This window comes from Trypanosoma brucei, chromosome 11 (assembly GCF_000210295.1).
Source record: "Trypanosoma brucei gambiense DAL972 chromosome 11, complete sequence".
Lineage (NCBI taxonomy): Eukaryota > Euglenozoa > Kinetoplastea > Trypanosomatida > Trypanosomatidae > Trypanosoma > Trypanosoma brucei.
In genome coordinates, this window is record NC_026744.1 from 1,099,657 (window position 1) to 1,115,868 (window position 16,212).

Sequence of the window (16,212 nt, forward strand, 5' to 3'; positions counted from 1 at the left end):
TTTCATACACTTCCGCTTCGTTAGTAAATTATCGTTTCAATTCATATTTTGTGTAGGATGATGAGGAGACCTTACTGTTTATTCAGCATGATAATTATTTCGTATATCTTTCTTGTGGGTAGTAAAAAAGGGAAGGTAAGAACTAAACCATTCATTATTTGTTATTATTGCTGTTGAGAGCTAATGACTATGAGAGATGGCTTAGGGAGGATGTGTGAAATGCGTCACTATATACTTTATTGAAGGTGTGACGGTACAGAGCGATTCAAAATAAGAATTGAAGGAAATAACGATTAAGTGATATAAGTTTTCTCAGTTATTTTACTATTGTTTGTGAAGTACGCCTATTTGAATTGAATCCTCCGCTTGAAGGAAGATATTAACATTATGATACCTTCACTTCATCCTAAACTTACCTTATTGTATCGTCTTACTTTAAATGAATGGAAAGATGTTCATGCCTGATGTTTAAACGCTTTTGTGTGTCATATCGGATTATATATATGTATATATGTATAAATATATTTATATATTCATGAACTGGAAGAAATAAATAGTAGCGCCGTCACTTTTGCTCTCTCAAATTATAAACATCGAGAGACATTCACAGTGCAGAGTTTATAATCTGAATTGAACACCAACATTTGAATATTTTACTCCCGCACTAATTTATTACACACTTCATAGCATCAGAAATCGAATAATACTCGAAGTATTTATTATTGCTTGCTGGAGGCACATAACCGGTAAAGCAGTAAATATTATGCCTTACAGTATTTTTATGAAATTGGAGTTTAATGAGTGTAGTGCCTAACAAATCCTTTAGTTATATCACACGCAATTCTTTTACCATTTAATTCTTCTTTTTTATTTTTTCTTTGTTCCTCCAACTTGGCACTCAAACTTCGTACAAATGGTTTATCCATGAGGAAGTTTATTTAAGCTTTCAAAACATGCTTTGATGTTGTTATTTCTGTTGTTTTTTGTTAAAGGCATCCGCTGCTAATTATCACTTCAGGTGTCAGATATTATGGAATTGAGAGTTTAATGTTGTCAGCTGTCGTGTTATATATATATATATATAGAAACAAAATTACTTGTGAGAAAAGCTGCGTAATATTTCTTGATTTTTATTCTTCTCCTTTTTTAGAGAATAATATAATGCATATTTTTTGTTTGTGTTGTGCCTGATTTGTTACAATTACATTTCATCATTTCTACACACACATACATACATACATACGTATATTCGAGTTGTATTAGTTTTACCACATATGTGTGTTATGTACTCTTTCTAATTCAAGTGTGAGGGTGGCGAATTATAATATGTGGTAAATATTTGTGTCATATATATTTGTGTTTTTATAAGTTTTAAATTTTATTTATGTTTCTATTTTTGGTTAATTTGTGCTTACATCACCAGTAACGTCCTTTACTGTTTCCCTGTTTGAACATTTTGTGTTCCCATCTGACACTCACAAACAAGTTATAATCTGTATTAAAAAACTGTGTTCTTTACCTTTTGTTTGATTCTTTTTTTCCTTTTCCAAAGCTTCATGTAATGATGCAAAATAGAAATAATTTGATTCTATTATTCTTAGGAGGAGTGTAAAGTCATAGGTTTGTGATAATTTATATGTTAAGCAATATTCTGTCCAAATTATATATATGTGTAAATGTATATATTATTTGTGTTGTGACATATGGAATCCTGAAAGCATATGAAAGAAATTGCAGTAATTCTCTGTGAATTATATAAGGATGTAAAGGCATAAAAAGAGACCATGTGAGGAAAATTGGGAACTTGTTGATTATAAGTACCATCACATTTCTGTGCAATTCCACCATGTGTTGAATTATACAGAAAGTTTCTTTTAATCACTACTGAACTGCGAATATGGTGAAGGAAATATCTCAAAGATATTGTCCCAATGGAATGTTTGTTTGTTTATTTGTGGAAAATAGTTTCGTAATGATGTATTTGGCAAATTAAAAACTTTATGGATGATTAGTGTACACACTGCTACACGAGAAACTGAATGCAGAAGGAAATGAAATTATTTTTATTTTGTGAACGATATTGAGGAATCTCATATGTGGAATACTTCCAGTATGAGGGAATAAGAAAATATGTAAAAATGCAAAATGACTTACAGTTGTAAAGAATAATGAATAATACTCATGAGTTACAGTAACACAAGAAATAAAATAAGGAAGACACTTCTGATAGTAAATTGCAACATGCGTAGTGACACTTTACAAATATGGCTTCATATACCTCATGTAGTTTATGTATATATTTCAAAAATGGAAACCCGTTGCTATCATTTTAAGATACTCAATATTTGTGCGCTATTATTTCCTATCGGCAACAGCGAGTTTATGTTTACAGCTATGAAGTTTGGGTGAATGAATTGCACTCATCTGTCAGTAAATGAATTCGGATGTTATTTATATTTTTATTTTTTATTGCATGCAGCAGTCGCTTTGTGTTATGGATTCTCGAGCATGTCAAAGTTATCATCAGTAACTTCCTTCGTGCATATAAAAGTGTAATCAGGCATTGGAAATGTAATTGATGGTAGCAAACAACCATTCAATACCTTTTTTTTTGAAAATGTTATATGAGTTACACTTCCTTTAAATTGTACTGCATGCAATACCCATCATAACATATGTATGGGATTATGTGAATTATTATTTGAAACCATTTGGAAACTTAATGGAGAAGGAAGGGAATTTTGATAGAATAATATTATTGATATTTTGAATTATTTTATCTTCCATAACTATTGTGTTTAGGCAATTCATTTCTGCTATGACTCACTGTTACATATGCACATGCAGGTGTATAATGTAATTATATTCCTTCCTTTCTATAATGTGTAATTGTTTTTATTTGTAATCCGCCAACTATTGAATATTTATAAGGAAAGTGCGAGACGTGTTTCATTTTATTATCTGTCAGTTCACACATCCTCTTTATTACCTTTTTTTTTTATTATATATTGTTTCAAGTTGTTTAGATGTGTTGTTTTATTTTTTTGTTGTTCCAATAGCTTCGTGTATATGAGCAAAAAATAACTTACAATGATGATACAATAAGTGTGGACACGTACTGAAAGGGAATTGTCTCATTACATATTTAATTTGTGTAAATGAAAGGAGGGAAAATAAAAGATATGTTATAATAATCTTTCATGGTTTCCTCAATTAATTGTATTAATTTTATTCCAATTATTTTTCATATGTTGTATCATCGCTATCATGGAAGATGTGTGAATGAATCAAACAACGATGGCACATCAGATACATGTGAATTTCTGGGGCTGAATTAGTTGTTGATAGTTGTGAACAGTAAGTAGGCAAGTAATTAAATTTTATTTTAACTGAAGGTGAAATGATGTTTTTATTTATTATGAAAGTAAACGGAAATACTCTCTGGTTATCTGATGCAAAAAGACTATCAGTTTTTTTTTTTACCTGTCCTACAGACATTATTTAATATTCTCCTTTGGAAGTAAGCGAATACACGGGGGAGGGGATAAGTGATTTATATTTTCAATAAATTTATTCAATGCAAGTGAATATTATGTATTGTAAAAATGGGGAGGATGTACAAAGAAGCAATTGTGTGGTGTGTATTCATGTGTGTATATCTATGTGTTGTTCCGATAATCTTTTTCTTCGTTTCATTAATATCCATATATTTTTTGTTTATTGTTTTACTTGATTTTAATTGATAGAATTTGACTCTCTTTAAATATTGATTATATATACGAAGTGTTTACGCAGGTATATGAGGCAGTAATATTTTTTGTTTCCATATTATATATGGTTTAGAAAGAATGATACAGGAAATTAATTATTTTTAGCACATGATAATGAAGCAAGGGAAATATTTATTTACAGCTGCTATATTTTGAAATTGTTTCCCTCAATACCAAATGCATTATGATATCATATTATACAAACTATAGTGAGTAAACATTATCTTGCTCTATCACATTTGATATTATGTTACACTGTTCACCCGCTATTATTTTCCTCATATGTTACTTTACTTCAGTTATAATTTCAGAGAAAAAAGGGAGGGAAAGGAAGTTAAGTTAATAATATTAAAAGAGTTATGTCAAGACGTCGAACAGGTGGAGGTCGACGAAGAAATAATGCAAACCAACAAGTGGCAGGTAATTTTGGAGCAGCCGTGAGGAGACCGCGGGATGAAAATGTACCGCCACCTCCTGCTGCTGCTGCTGCTGCTCAGCCTCCACAAATACGGCAGAGAACTGAAGGGGGACCCTATTGGACAATGAACAGTAAGGTGAGGAATGTGCTGCTGGAAGATTATGCGGGTTTGCGTAATATGACAGTGAACGACTTTATTCAGAAGTTCGTTGGCGGGACTTTTGCGGTGGCTGAAGCAGAAAATGTTAGGATGCCCGTTTTTGTTCAGAGCCCGGAGGATTATATTTTGGATGCAAGGCTTCAAGGAATTATACGGGGGCTTGATGAGTTTCAATTACTGAGGGCAGTTATTTATCTGTCTGAGAAAGAAATTTACTACCTCCGGCAGTGGGAGGAGAAGGGAAGAGGGGAAATAAGGGAATTTGTTGGTCCCGTGGCGAGGGGAATGTTGGATGGAGCACTGGCGGCCGCCAAAGAAGCAAGGGAACGAGCCACCCAAACAGCTGGTGGTGCTGTCGAACTGAAAGGAGTATATGAATCCATATACAATGCGACGTGGGGTTATGTGGAGTCGGGTCACAGGGAAGAGCCACTTGGCATGAAGGTGTTTGGTGGAAGGCCACAGCGGATGTGGACGAAGGAGGAGGTTGATGTCAGTCACACTCCGGAAACAATGTATAAACCACTTCCCCGTCGCGGTAACTTGGAGATTGCTGTGCTTACATCTCAAATGGGTTGGCCATACACGTCGTGTAAAGCGAACCCAAAAGATGATGATATTAATCATAAGAGAGGAGTGGGGTACGTTTTTAATAGTGATGTTTATATCCGCAGGGAAACACTGAGGGTGTGGCATAAGGTTGAGGAACGGCTTAACCAGTGGCTTATGGGTGAAGTGACTGTCAACCCGATGTTTCATGTTCTTATTGGTACACCCGGTATTGGTAAATCGTTTTCAGTGGGATCCCTACTGTTATACACCCTGGCGATGCCGGCCACCTCAACGTGGTGCCAGGGTCCAGTACCCCGTATCATCGGGGGAAGCCAAGAGCCAGCAGCGTTCCTTTCATGGGGAACACTGCTGTGCTCCGGCTACGGCATCATACAGCACAGGGATCAGCAGCGTCTTGCTGGGACACCGTTTTTCATTTGTCGGTCCCTGGGCACGTGCCAGCGTGCCATCAGCAGTATCATCCGCGCTAAGATGCTGCTGTCCGGTGATGTGGACCTCCAAAAAAGGATTGCCAATTGGCATCTTTGGGAGAGTCCAGGGTGGGAGGCTTCTCGCCCCATCTGCTGTATTCCGTTCATATGCGGAAATACAACAAAAATTATAGAGGGTGTGTATTAGGATGAATGAAAAAGGGAGACTCTGCCACAGTCGCCAGACCGATAGCATCTCAGGGCTCTACGGTGATGGCTGATGGCCGCGCCAGTGGGGGGAAACTCCCACGAAGGCACGAAGAAAATTCAAAAAAAAAATTCTGTTATACAAACTACTGCATTATGAAGCGAGTCAGCTTCAGATTATCATATACGTCGTGGAGGGTAAGGCGCATGTGTTTCGTAAACCCAAAGGTGGTCGAGCAGGATATGTTACGTTTTACAAAAGTTATGATGATGCATTCGTGACTGTTAATAAAATAACCAGAGCTTCATCTAATACGGAAGATATCAAAGGATACCTTATATTCGACGTGGGCAAGGGCCATTCTGCTCCGATGAACCTACCTTATGGTTTCACTGGTATTGTGTTGAGCTCTCCAGACGTCAAGCAGTTCCATGAATGGTCGAAGCAAAACACTGCCACACATATTTACATAAACTGTGATACGTTGGAGGATTTGGAAGCCATACACATATCGAGGTGGGGGAAAATCGCTCCTGCTTACGGTTGGAATCCTTCAGATGCGAAGGAGAAAATTGAAACTGAATGGCAAGAAATTGAAAGTCGCATTCGTATCGTTGGCCCACTGCTTCGTCATATTGTTGGTTCAGATTCGTTTAAAAATCAGTTTGACGCAATGAAGGATCCCATTAACGATATCCAAGGTGAGAGGGTGGAGGACTACATTAACATTTTCCGACACCGAACTCGTTGGCGCACAGCTAAGCCATCACACAAGTTGGTACAGGTTGTCCGAGTGAAGGAAGACAACGATGATGGTGATCAGTATTGCTGCAAACCACTTTCATCTTACACAGGTGAAGCTATTTTAGACCAACTGAAACCTTGGTTACTGAAAAATCATACTTTAGCTACTGGTCTACTGAGTAACCGGGCTGTCGTTGCTCACCTGTTCGAGCAGAATGGGGCAGGAGCAATGCTGCATGAGGATGCGCTAATTGAGTTGGCGAAGGGTCTGCGAAGTCTCCCATTCGTTAAGAATGAAATCCAACAAAGTGTGCTCCAGGTGCTAAAAAAGCCAAAACTCACAGAGCCTTTGATTGAGGTTCCTGAGGATACTACAGTTATAACTGGAGCCGAAATTGAATACATGAAGTTGTACAAACCACAATCAAGTAATTTTCCAGTTGTTGATGCGTTCTTTTTCGTTGAGAACCCGAAGACTTTTGTGGGACTGCAGTACACAATTTCCGAGAGGCATCCTTGTAGCGTCGGCGGATTAGTTAAGATGAAGAGGTATTTGCGAAGTTACTTCCAAGGTTGGGACAATTTTTCCAATGATATGGTATGGGAAATAATATATGTTCAAAGGGTTGACAGCGAAATATTTACGAGGCCGCAGAAATGTGAAAAGTCAACCGGAAAGGGAAAACATAATAACGAGGATGAGGAAATGTTTTGGAGAAAGAAAGTGCGTCAATTCTCGGTCTCTCTTAATGAACGCATTATTGCACTATACGTTGAATTGCAAGTGAGAATGAGCAACCAAAACAAGCCTAACGACGAAGGTGGCAACAGTGCATAGGGTGCGGAAGGAAAGTTGTCAGGTAACTAGGACGAACAGAGAAATATTTTCCAGGATTAAGTAACATATGAGTAAGTTCATTAGGATGATGAGCATTTCAAACACAAATTTGCGATACGTATCATTCCACGTAGCTGAGTGTCGATAATCCTCGAGCTATTTGATGCTTTTTACTTTCTTCTTACATTTCCCTTTCCTATTAGTAATTTGTTTATACAGAGCGATGCGACAGAACATTGTAAAACGAGTGTGAAGGATCTGGCTTTATTTGTATGGCTGTGGTTTAGGCATTCAACTTCCTCTCCCTCTTGTTGGGTCATTTCATTATGTATTATTACTTACATCATATACTTCTTGCTTTTTTCCGAAAGCCTGCATTATGAATGGTTTTGGTCATAGGAGTGCAGAGTATTATTTTGCACGGTTATCTTTGTATAAACATTTTTCTCCCGTTTATTTACACAGCTGTCTGCTAGAGGATGAAAAATGTAGAAAAAAGTAAGTTTAGGTGAATAGTAAGTTTTAAGATATCGAATATATTGATGCATACGCAACCGACATACTCTGAGGTAGAGTGGGTAACAAGTGTCAGGACATTTATGAAATTTGTTTGCCAAAAGATACCGATACCTTTTTCATTCGACTTTAGGCCAGGGAAGAACCCGAGAGCTACATACCACGCGGATGGAACGTTGACAATTGAGGATGAAAGCTTAATGGCATACTTTGACCAATAATAGAAAATGGATCTGGGATCGCTGAGACAGTCGATGGTAAGTTTTACGTTGCTCAGAAATTCAGATTTCTTAAGGTCTTTTGAAGAGACGGGAGGAGCACTGCATGCGAAATGGGCAACTTTAGAAGCCACAGAATCAGCACTTTATTATCAGTTTGAAAGCGCATGTGCACAAATGGCTGATGAAAATTTTCGGGTGCAGCACTAATCAAATGAGCAGCTGAGCGGGATACAACAACAACTCAGATATATTCAAGAGACAATTGCACAGCAGGCAGTGCAAATGCAGGTTTACGTCTAAACAATTGCCACGATGGAGAAAAGACAGCCGAATATTCAACGCCAGAAAGAGATGACACGGAGGAGTGTCAGGAGCAACCGAGAAAGTTAGACTCGGGTAAAACTAGACGTATAGATGAATGTTCATGGAAATGGTTGTTTCTCACCAAAAGAAGCACCTCCACCCATGTCACAAGGAGTTGGATTTCGAGGGATCCAGGAATTACGGGCAAATGCATGGGGATTGCCTGGAGGGGTAATACCCGAAGAATATAAAAAATTAACACATTTGATGGAGTGATGGAATATCTCCAGGGAAGGACGCCTGAACAACTGTTATGGTCGTATCAGTTCGTGTTTCCACTACCGACGTCGCCGGGACCAGTACATGCAAAGGCGTGTAAAAACTTCGCATCATGGGTATTGGGTTTGCGCCCAGAGGGCATATTGGAGAAACACCTCCAACTAGGAAAACAGTTGTATGATAAGCTGCGCACAATACAAACGGTGAAAGACTACCCGGGGCTGAGGTTTAAAGACATAAAGGAAACTATCGAATTCCCACAGAAAAAGGACGATATGTACTTTCAGGCCGCTCTGAAAGCGAAACGACAACAACAACAACAACAACAAAACAGGGTTCCTCCGAGCAGGGCTCGATGTTTCACATGCGGACGATTTGGGCATTATAGTAACACTTGTCGTGTATTCAAACATAAACTGAACACACGTCAAAAAAGAGACATTCGGCCCCAGAAGCAATGAATTTGGGGGCCGTTAATATTTCCCTACCCATACTCCACCACAAGGGAAAAAACCAACACAACGGAGAAAGTTACACTGGAGGACGGTAACAACTACTACTACTCCTACCCTTTGTCCGCCAATGAGTTACCCGACACGGACGGGAATAGTACGACCCTTACGCGCAGAAAAGTCGACAGCAGCTCAACGTATGAGAGGAGCCTTTCAAGAGATCTGGGAAATGTCAAATGGAAATTAAAAACATGCAACAAGGTGGTCGTCGGTGAACGACGTCAAGGTTATTCTAGCTTCTACACACAATCCGTGTATTATTGCAATGGCTTCAGAAGCAAACTAATTAGCAAAAAGGATGTGGACACGCACAACATGAGAACAGAAAGGGTCCATAATCCGAAAGTTCTATGCGTTTGCAGACAAACACGGACTACCGGCTGTCGAAACGACAATCCCCTTGTTTATTGTAAGTTTGCAACTGGCAAAGAGCAGCGCCATACAGTACACAAGGACACTACTATCATTACTAGCCGCAGAGCATACACCAGCGCGAATGTATTTGTAGCCGGACTATGCGGAATGGTAGGGAGAGATACCATAAAACAGGTTCGTCCCATGTTGCGTTGGGAGCTCGATCTCGTATGCGACACTTTAACACTAGAGCGGGATCGAGTAGCTTTAAGACTATCCTGAATCACAGCCAGCAGATGGGGAGAAATAGCACAGCTACAACAAGAGAATTTTGTGCTCCATCCACAAGACAAAAAAGATGATGCCATAGTGGTAAACTGAGGAGCACTCCCAAAGACATTCAAAAGCGATACACACAGAGCCGCAAGGTATGTGTTAATAAAGGGAGAATATGCTGGAAGGATCCAAAATGTAATCAGGGAAATGGAAGAGGGCGAGAAAGCTCACGGCCATCATAACGAAGGGAATGGAAACAATATTCTGCCCATTCGGGATGACTGCACATTCAATAAAGAGACGGAATTTGGAACACCCAGAGTTGGCATTAGTGGCGTAAAAACATACGCCCTCGATTCAAGATTATTTACACAATTGGGAAAGGACACAGACCCTCAGGAGCTTTCATGAAGCATGGTAAGACGCTATCTGAGTCGATGGACCACCACCATCAACAAGTCGGAGCGGTTAACCACGTTGATGTAAAACCCCTGATTGGGAGAAAAGCGGATATGCCGTGGGATATGCGGGAACCCTCATGCCGAGCAGTGTTAGCTTTATGGTCAAGTAGAAACAGTTATCGAGGGCACATCATCATTCGACGTTCGCAAGGAACGCGGGCAGCGTCGGAGGAGGGAGAAGAGAGGACATTACCTCTTCAGGAAGTAAATGTGAGGACATTGTCTTTAGAAAGGGTACGAAGGCAAATGAAGGATGAGACGCGGCAACGGTTTGAGAAGGTATGGAACTTTATGATTGGCACTGGAGGAAAATCGAAAGAAAGAGACAGGGAGTCTCATTTGCGCAATGCCGATAAATACGCTCTAACGATTAAAGAAGCGGGAACTATAAGTTATGTTTCGGATCTTCCCACAAAGGGACGGGTCTCATACTTTTTTCAGTTGTGGAGGAAAAGACGCCGATTTATTGTTTTTCCCAAGGTAAAAAAAGGCAAAAATGATTACGGGTCCGAAGTTCCATTGGACCATATATTCCAATATATAAGTGCGGTTTATGGTGAATCCGCACCGTTGTTTGACTTAAAGGCTTTTTTTTTCAGGTGAACCTGCCACAAGAGACATTCGAGTGGTTTTCCGGTCTCGAACCGGGAGTGTGGAACTCGTAGAATTGGATCGACTCCCAATGGGTTAATAAATGCAGCCATGAAATTTTACACACATCACGAGAGTATTGGCAGGAGACTCAGAGGTAGTGAAAGCACAATATGCGGCCCCCAACGAATAGAGAGTGCACGCATGGATCGACAACATCCGTATCAGTGGACCACACAAAACGGTAAAGGAATGGGGGGACCACATTGCTAAAAACATGAAAGAATGCGGGGTAACGGTTTCCAAACAACAAAAGATGGTCACACGATACGAATTTATCGGGGTTTTATTTGACCATGACAAGCAGACGGTTTTGTTGAATGCAAAGACAATACGGCGGATTCGAGAATCGGCTCCACCCGAGACAGCGACCATTAAACGGATGGAAAGCGTTGTATCTCGCATGATATACGTGGCTGGTATTATGGGAGAACCACTTTTTTCTTACTATATTTTCTTTAAAATGATACGTCAGCGTTTATCTCGCCTAAATAGGAAATTGGTGAACCATTCCGATCGGGACTAGCTGCCAAAAAATGCATTAAAGCTGGCGAAGCAGTGGATAAGCACGTTGTTAAAAAATGTGCCAGTGGTTCCACCACAGGTTCAGCCCACCACTGCCACACTGGTGACAGATGCCTCCGTGCAGGGATGGGGAGGGATGTCATTTAAAGGTACAGGAGAGATTATAATAGCAGGAGGCTCCTGGGAAACGACACCTCACATGATATCATAAGGAGAAGTGCGAGCGATTCAATTCGCATTGTTAGCGATTCGGGGGCGTTTCGATGGGCCATTGCAAATATACGTGGATAACACCACCGTAATGCATATTATGAAGGAAGACGACGCGCATTCAAGCGCCCTAGTGCGATAGGCATCGGCAATAAACAGGATATTACGACAAGAACAGATAAATGCCACATGGTGTTACGTACATTCAGGGGTAAATCCAACCGATGGGATGTCTCGAGGGATACCTGTCAGGGGACAGGACTTGGCGATGGGGTGGAACATGTGGAGGAGAGCGCGGGAGGAGGTTTTAAAGACGCTTTCAGCTCTTTCATATCGTTAGTAAGCTATCGTTTCAATTCATAGTTTGTGTAGGATGATGAGGAACGCTTACTGTTTCCTCAGCATGATAATTATTTCACATATCTTTCTTGTCTGTAGTAAAAGGGAAGGAAGGACTAAAATATTCTATTTTCGAATACTGTCAACTCGGCGCCCAGTCTGGCGGTGCCACAACCTTGCCGCCACGGATCGTTCTCGACGACACCTGAAGAACAGCTGCGTAACCCCGCTGAGTCCATCCACTCCCTTCACCACCTTTCTGTCCTTTTAAAGGACACCTGCTTTTCATTACATAATATAAACTAGCGTTCATCATTTCACGGATACGCTGACCTAGAGTATGCAGCTTTAAAATTCCCTATATGCCATTCACCGCTTCCGCATTGGGAGCCGTACAACTGTGACCGTAAATGAAGTTATTCTTTGCCATCTGCTAATTCATCTCACAATCCTTATATGAGGTAATGCACGTGTAGGGAATTTGTCCTCTAATTAATCTCTATTGGATTGTAAGTTCATTATGGGAAACTTGGAAGCCCCGTCACAGATGCTACTTAACTATCAAATTTCACCACACAGACCCTTTGAAACATGGAGCTCTCAAACATCATGGTGAGTGTTAACGTTTGCCTTGATAACCAGCGGTTCTCAATTCCCGCTTAGTTGCTTCAACCTTCCCGTAATTGCGTTGGAGTCTTTAGGAAAATATGCTGCAGAGGTCGGGGCAAGCTTCTCGCTATTTGTAAGCGGAAGTGCAACGGCTGCACATTCTAAACTTTCATTAGCTTCGGGATTCTCAACCACACCCATTCCGTCACGAGCGATTATCAACATGTTGACACCCTTCGTTTTAGAGAAGCGCAACACTATGCGTTGAGAAGCATAGAAAACATGTTGCCTTACTTTCGGTAACACTCATGAACGTCTCTTGCTGGAGGCAAAGGGTCGCTGCATCTTGCTGAGGCACTCTCAAAAGGGATAATCTTTTTTTCACCTGACAGATCTCATTTTTCCCACTTTTTTCCACATTGAATGAGGAATGGGATCTGTTTCACATCTTCGCCATGAACCGGGAGGATTCAGTAGGGACCGAATGCGACTGAACGTTTGCACTCACGGACGCAATTAGAAAGTATACTTTTTCCCCTAAGCCCCGGCGATGTTGTTCACGGTTGTTCAGGTTTCCGTGTGCGAGTTGCCAACGTTACGCCGATATCAGAAATAATAATTTGTCCTCTGACTTTTTCCTGGATGAAGCACCAGATGCTGGCACCACGCTGTGGCGGGCGGTGTTTTCTAGAATATTAGTCTTTTCTGCTTCTTTCGTTGCTTCCCTTACGTCATTTTATATTCCTATACTAATTTATTTGAGTTTACTCGAGGTGTTCTTCCGCGGTGCTGAGTTTCCCATTTTGGTGTGCCGTCCCCCCCACCTTCGAAACGACATATAGAACGCCCGCGCAAAAGTCATTTTCTAAGTTAAACCCTGTTTGCTTTCCCGTAGATTTACGCCGACGGATAGTGGCACATTCAGAATAAATGGACCCTGCGGGGGCTTTGTAATATATCGGGGAGGTTGAAATCGATGTGCGCCCTTGTTCATGTGGAGGACAAGTGTGCAGCGGGAGAATGAAGGGTCATGGGCATATGGCGAAACCGGTGAGTTTAGAGATTGAGGATTAGAGGAAATGAGGAGGGAAATGGAAATTGTACCCCGCGCACGACAATTGCGAAGTTTTCGGAGCGAGTGGAGGGCGTGGGGTAAATGAAGCAAAGAGAGGGAGAGAACGGAGGGGCTTGAGGTGTGTTGGATACGCAGCCGCGCGGGACGCCGAACAAAGGGAGGTTTTGAGGCGGCGTGAGGCTCGACGAAGCGGTTGCTGCCTTCGGCAAGCGGGGTGGAAAATAGTGTCAAATCTCGCGTAGGCGGTATCCGCGAGAATTCCAAGGGAAGAACTTACCACCAAGCCGCTTCTCCAGAACAGAGAAACAGAGATGAAACCACGATGCTGAGTTAGGGATCCATCAAAATCGCGGAGGGCATAGCTGCTTCCCCTTCGGACAAATCATGCGCAATGAATTTGGAAGGCGCACATCAGCTAGCTTGTGCATGGGGGAGTGAACTGCAAATGCAGCGCCGGTTTTGCGGGGATTTAGGTTTAGACTTTACTGATGTTGGGAAAAATTGCGGCGGAAACAAAATTGAAGAAAATGATTTCATCTGCAAAGCATCGTTTTTTGTGGAAGTTTTGACCTGGTCGGGATTGGGTAATTGGAAGAAGGCAGCCCCTAAAGAGATGGCAACCCACTCGGCACATAATACGAAAAAGGCACTCGTATATGCATATACATGATGGGGCTGGTAAGGGAAGCAATATTTTTTTTTTTAATTTTCTTCGTGCCTTCGTGGGAGTTTCCCCCCACTGGCGCGGCCATCAGCCATCACCGTAGAGCCCTGAGATGCTATCGGTCTGGCGACTGTGGCAGAGTCTCCCTTTTTTATTCATCCTAACACTCCCTCTATAATTTTTGTTGTAGCTCCGCAGTTGAACGGAATACAGCAGATGGGGCGAGAAGCCCCCCTCACCCCGGACTCTCCAAAAGATGTCAATTAGCAATCCTTTTGTTTTGATTTTTGTTATTCGTTTATTATTCTCTCCCCCTCTTTCTGTTTCTGTTGCTTGTTGACTGCATACCTCCTCTGTCTCTGAGGGTGTCTGGACTATTCCTGCGTCCGGTGCTTTTCCTGCTGGCTCCACACTCGGCAATAAGGGGGGAAGTTGCAGAAGGGAGAGTGGGTTGTATGACTGTTACCTTAGGTGAGGACTTCACCTGCGGCCGGCTCCGTTCAACCGCAATGAGAAACTGCGCCAGCCTTTTAGAGAAACATACATCCTGCACACACTCACCTTCTACCGCAAATCTGACACGTAACTCCTTCAAACCGGGACAGCTCATCAAGTGCAGCGACGTTTCTTCGCAGTCGCCGCGTTGGCTGGTAACAGCGCGCTCTACCTTCATACCGTGCATCTTCTTTTGATGTAGGGTGAGGCCAGTTTTGCTAGCACACTGCCTTCCGCATGTCGGGCACACCAACATGGATGTGTTTGTATGCGGGGAATCAGTGGCACACAATTTTGTGCTTTTGCTGCATTTAAGCTCGACTCCCTCACCTTTGTGGAAAGCCTTACAGTGTCGGATGAGGGAGTCCCTGCAACTGAGCACTTTTTGGCACACACCACACTGCACCTCTCGTTCCACCAGGACGTCAACGTTTCCCTCACGGGCACGCTTACGAGGGAATTGCACCAACACCACGGTACCGTCCTCAGTCACTATGCTTTTATGTTTGAATTTCTTGTGTAGTGACAGGGAAGAGCGTGTACCGAAGCTCGCCTCGCACAGGTCACATTGAAACGGCAGCTTCCGTGTATCCTGAGAGGCTGGCGCTGCTGGGGCTTTACCATCTCCTTGTACTGAGTCCTCGTTCTCTCGCCCCCTTTTCACGCGGCAACTACCGCTGCCTATGCCATGTATTGTTCTAAGGTGGTGTAATAGTCGGCCTGGCACTGCGAATTTGGAGGCACAGAGGGTACAATGAAGCACCTGCGGTCTCATTGGGACTCGTGTGCTCGATGGTAGAGGAACGATCGCCACCACTGGAGGGGGCTCCGGGGGGATATCCACTGCAGGTGTTGCATCGCCGTATTTGATCCTCCGGAGGGCATCAGCTCGCACAAAGCCATGTTTGTTTACCATGTGCGTTACAGCACTCGAGCGGCATTGGTATGTGGCATCACATTCCGTACATTTGGTCGGTTCGGAGGTTCTCTGTAGAGTGCGTGTCGCAACAGTTGGGGCCGTTTGTATTGTTGGCCCTATCTCTGCATGTTGCGGGTTGCACCATCGGCACTGTGGAGGCACACTCGGGTTGATCTTTCGCAACATCCATCCATAGTGTCTTGAAGACCCAACCCGAAAGCGTGCCAGTGCCGTTTCTTCTTCCCTCGTCAGTTCTTCCTTATGTTTTGTTGGAAAGTGGTTGCCCGTGATACCAAACCTATGAGTGTTCTCATGGACTTCTTCCGACCTAAGCACTCGCTTCGCATAAGCAATGATGTCGGGGATCCATGTGTCTCGCAACTGTGGTAAATCTGCGGCCTTTTTGGCCATGTCATCGCAAACCTCATTCCGTTTCACGCCACAATGGCCAAACACAAATTGCAGTCGGATACGCACCTTCCTTCTCTGAACTTGAAGCAGAAGCCTCCATAGTCGTCTTAGAATTGGGTCCGTTACGGCTAGGGGGCCTGTCTGCAGTGCTGTTAACATTGACAGCGAGTCAGAGAAGATGGACAACCTGCTCGGTGTGGTTCTGTATGCCGGAAGCCATTTCAGCAGCCGTTGCAGTCCTATCTCTAATGCTACGCATTCCGCTCTGTAA

General features: G+C 42.4%; 5 protein-coding genes across 5 annotated transcripts; 4 read left to right on the forward strand and 1 right to left on the reverse strand.

The window, feature by feature from the left end:
* Positions 1-4,129: 4,129 nt before the first annotated feature.
* On the forward strand, positions 4,130-5,525 carry TbgDal_XI4400 (the record flags this gene model as incomplete). The annotated part of the gene is given in 2 exon segments (XM_011781284.1): positions 4,130-5,167; positions 5,169-5,525. Coding segments are annotated over 2 exon segments (1,395 nt in total).
* An 86-nt stretch (positions 5,526-5,611) lies between these two features.
* Positions 5,612-7,121, forward strand: TbgDal_XI4410 (the record flags this gene model as incomplete). Its single annotated transcript, XM_011781285.1, is given in 2 exon segments — positions 5,612-5,671; positions 5,673-7,121. Coding segments are annotated over 2 exon segments (1,509 nt in total).
* Positions 7,122-9,989: 2,868 nt separating this feature from the next.
* Positions 9,990-10,646, forward strand: TbgDal_XI4420 (T. brucei spp.-specific protein; the record flags this gene model as incomplete). Its single annotated transcript, XM_011781286.1, has 1 exon — positions 9,990-10,646. The coding sequence occupies one exon, from the start codon at positions 9,990-9,992 to the stop codon at positions 10,644-10,646; it is 657 nt and encodes a 218-aa protein (XP_011779588.1).
* Positions 10,647-10,911: 265 nt separating this feature from the next.
* On the forward strand, positions 10,912-11,220 carry TbgDal_XI4430 (hypothetical protein, unlikely; the record flags this gene model as incomplete). The annotated part of the gene is made up of 1 exon (XM_011781287.1): positions 10,912-11,220. One exon carries the CDS (start codon positions 10,912-10,914, stop codon positions 11,218-11,220), a length of 309 nt encoding a protein of 102 aa, XP_011779589.1.
* A 3,197-nt stretch (positions 11,221-14,417) lies between these two features.
* TbgDal_XI4440 (hypothetical protein, conserved, (fragment)) lies at positions 14,418-16,211 on the reverse strand (the record flags this gene model as incomplete). Its single annotated transcript, XM_011781288.1, has 1 exon — positions 14,418-16,211. A coding segment is annotated over one exon (1,794 nt), but the record flags the coding sequence as incomplete, so codon positions are not given.
* Position 16,212: the final 1 nt, after the last annotated feature.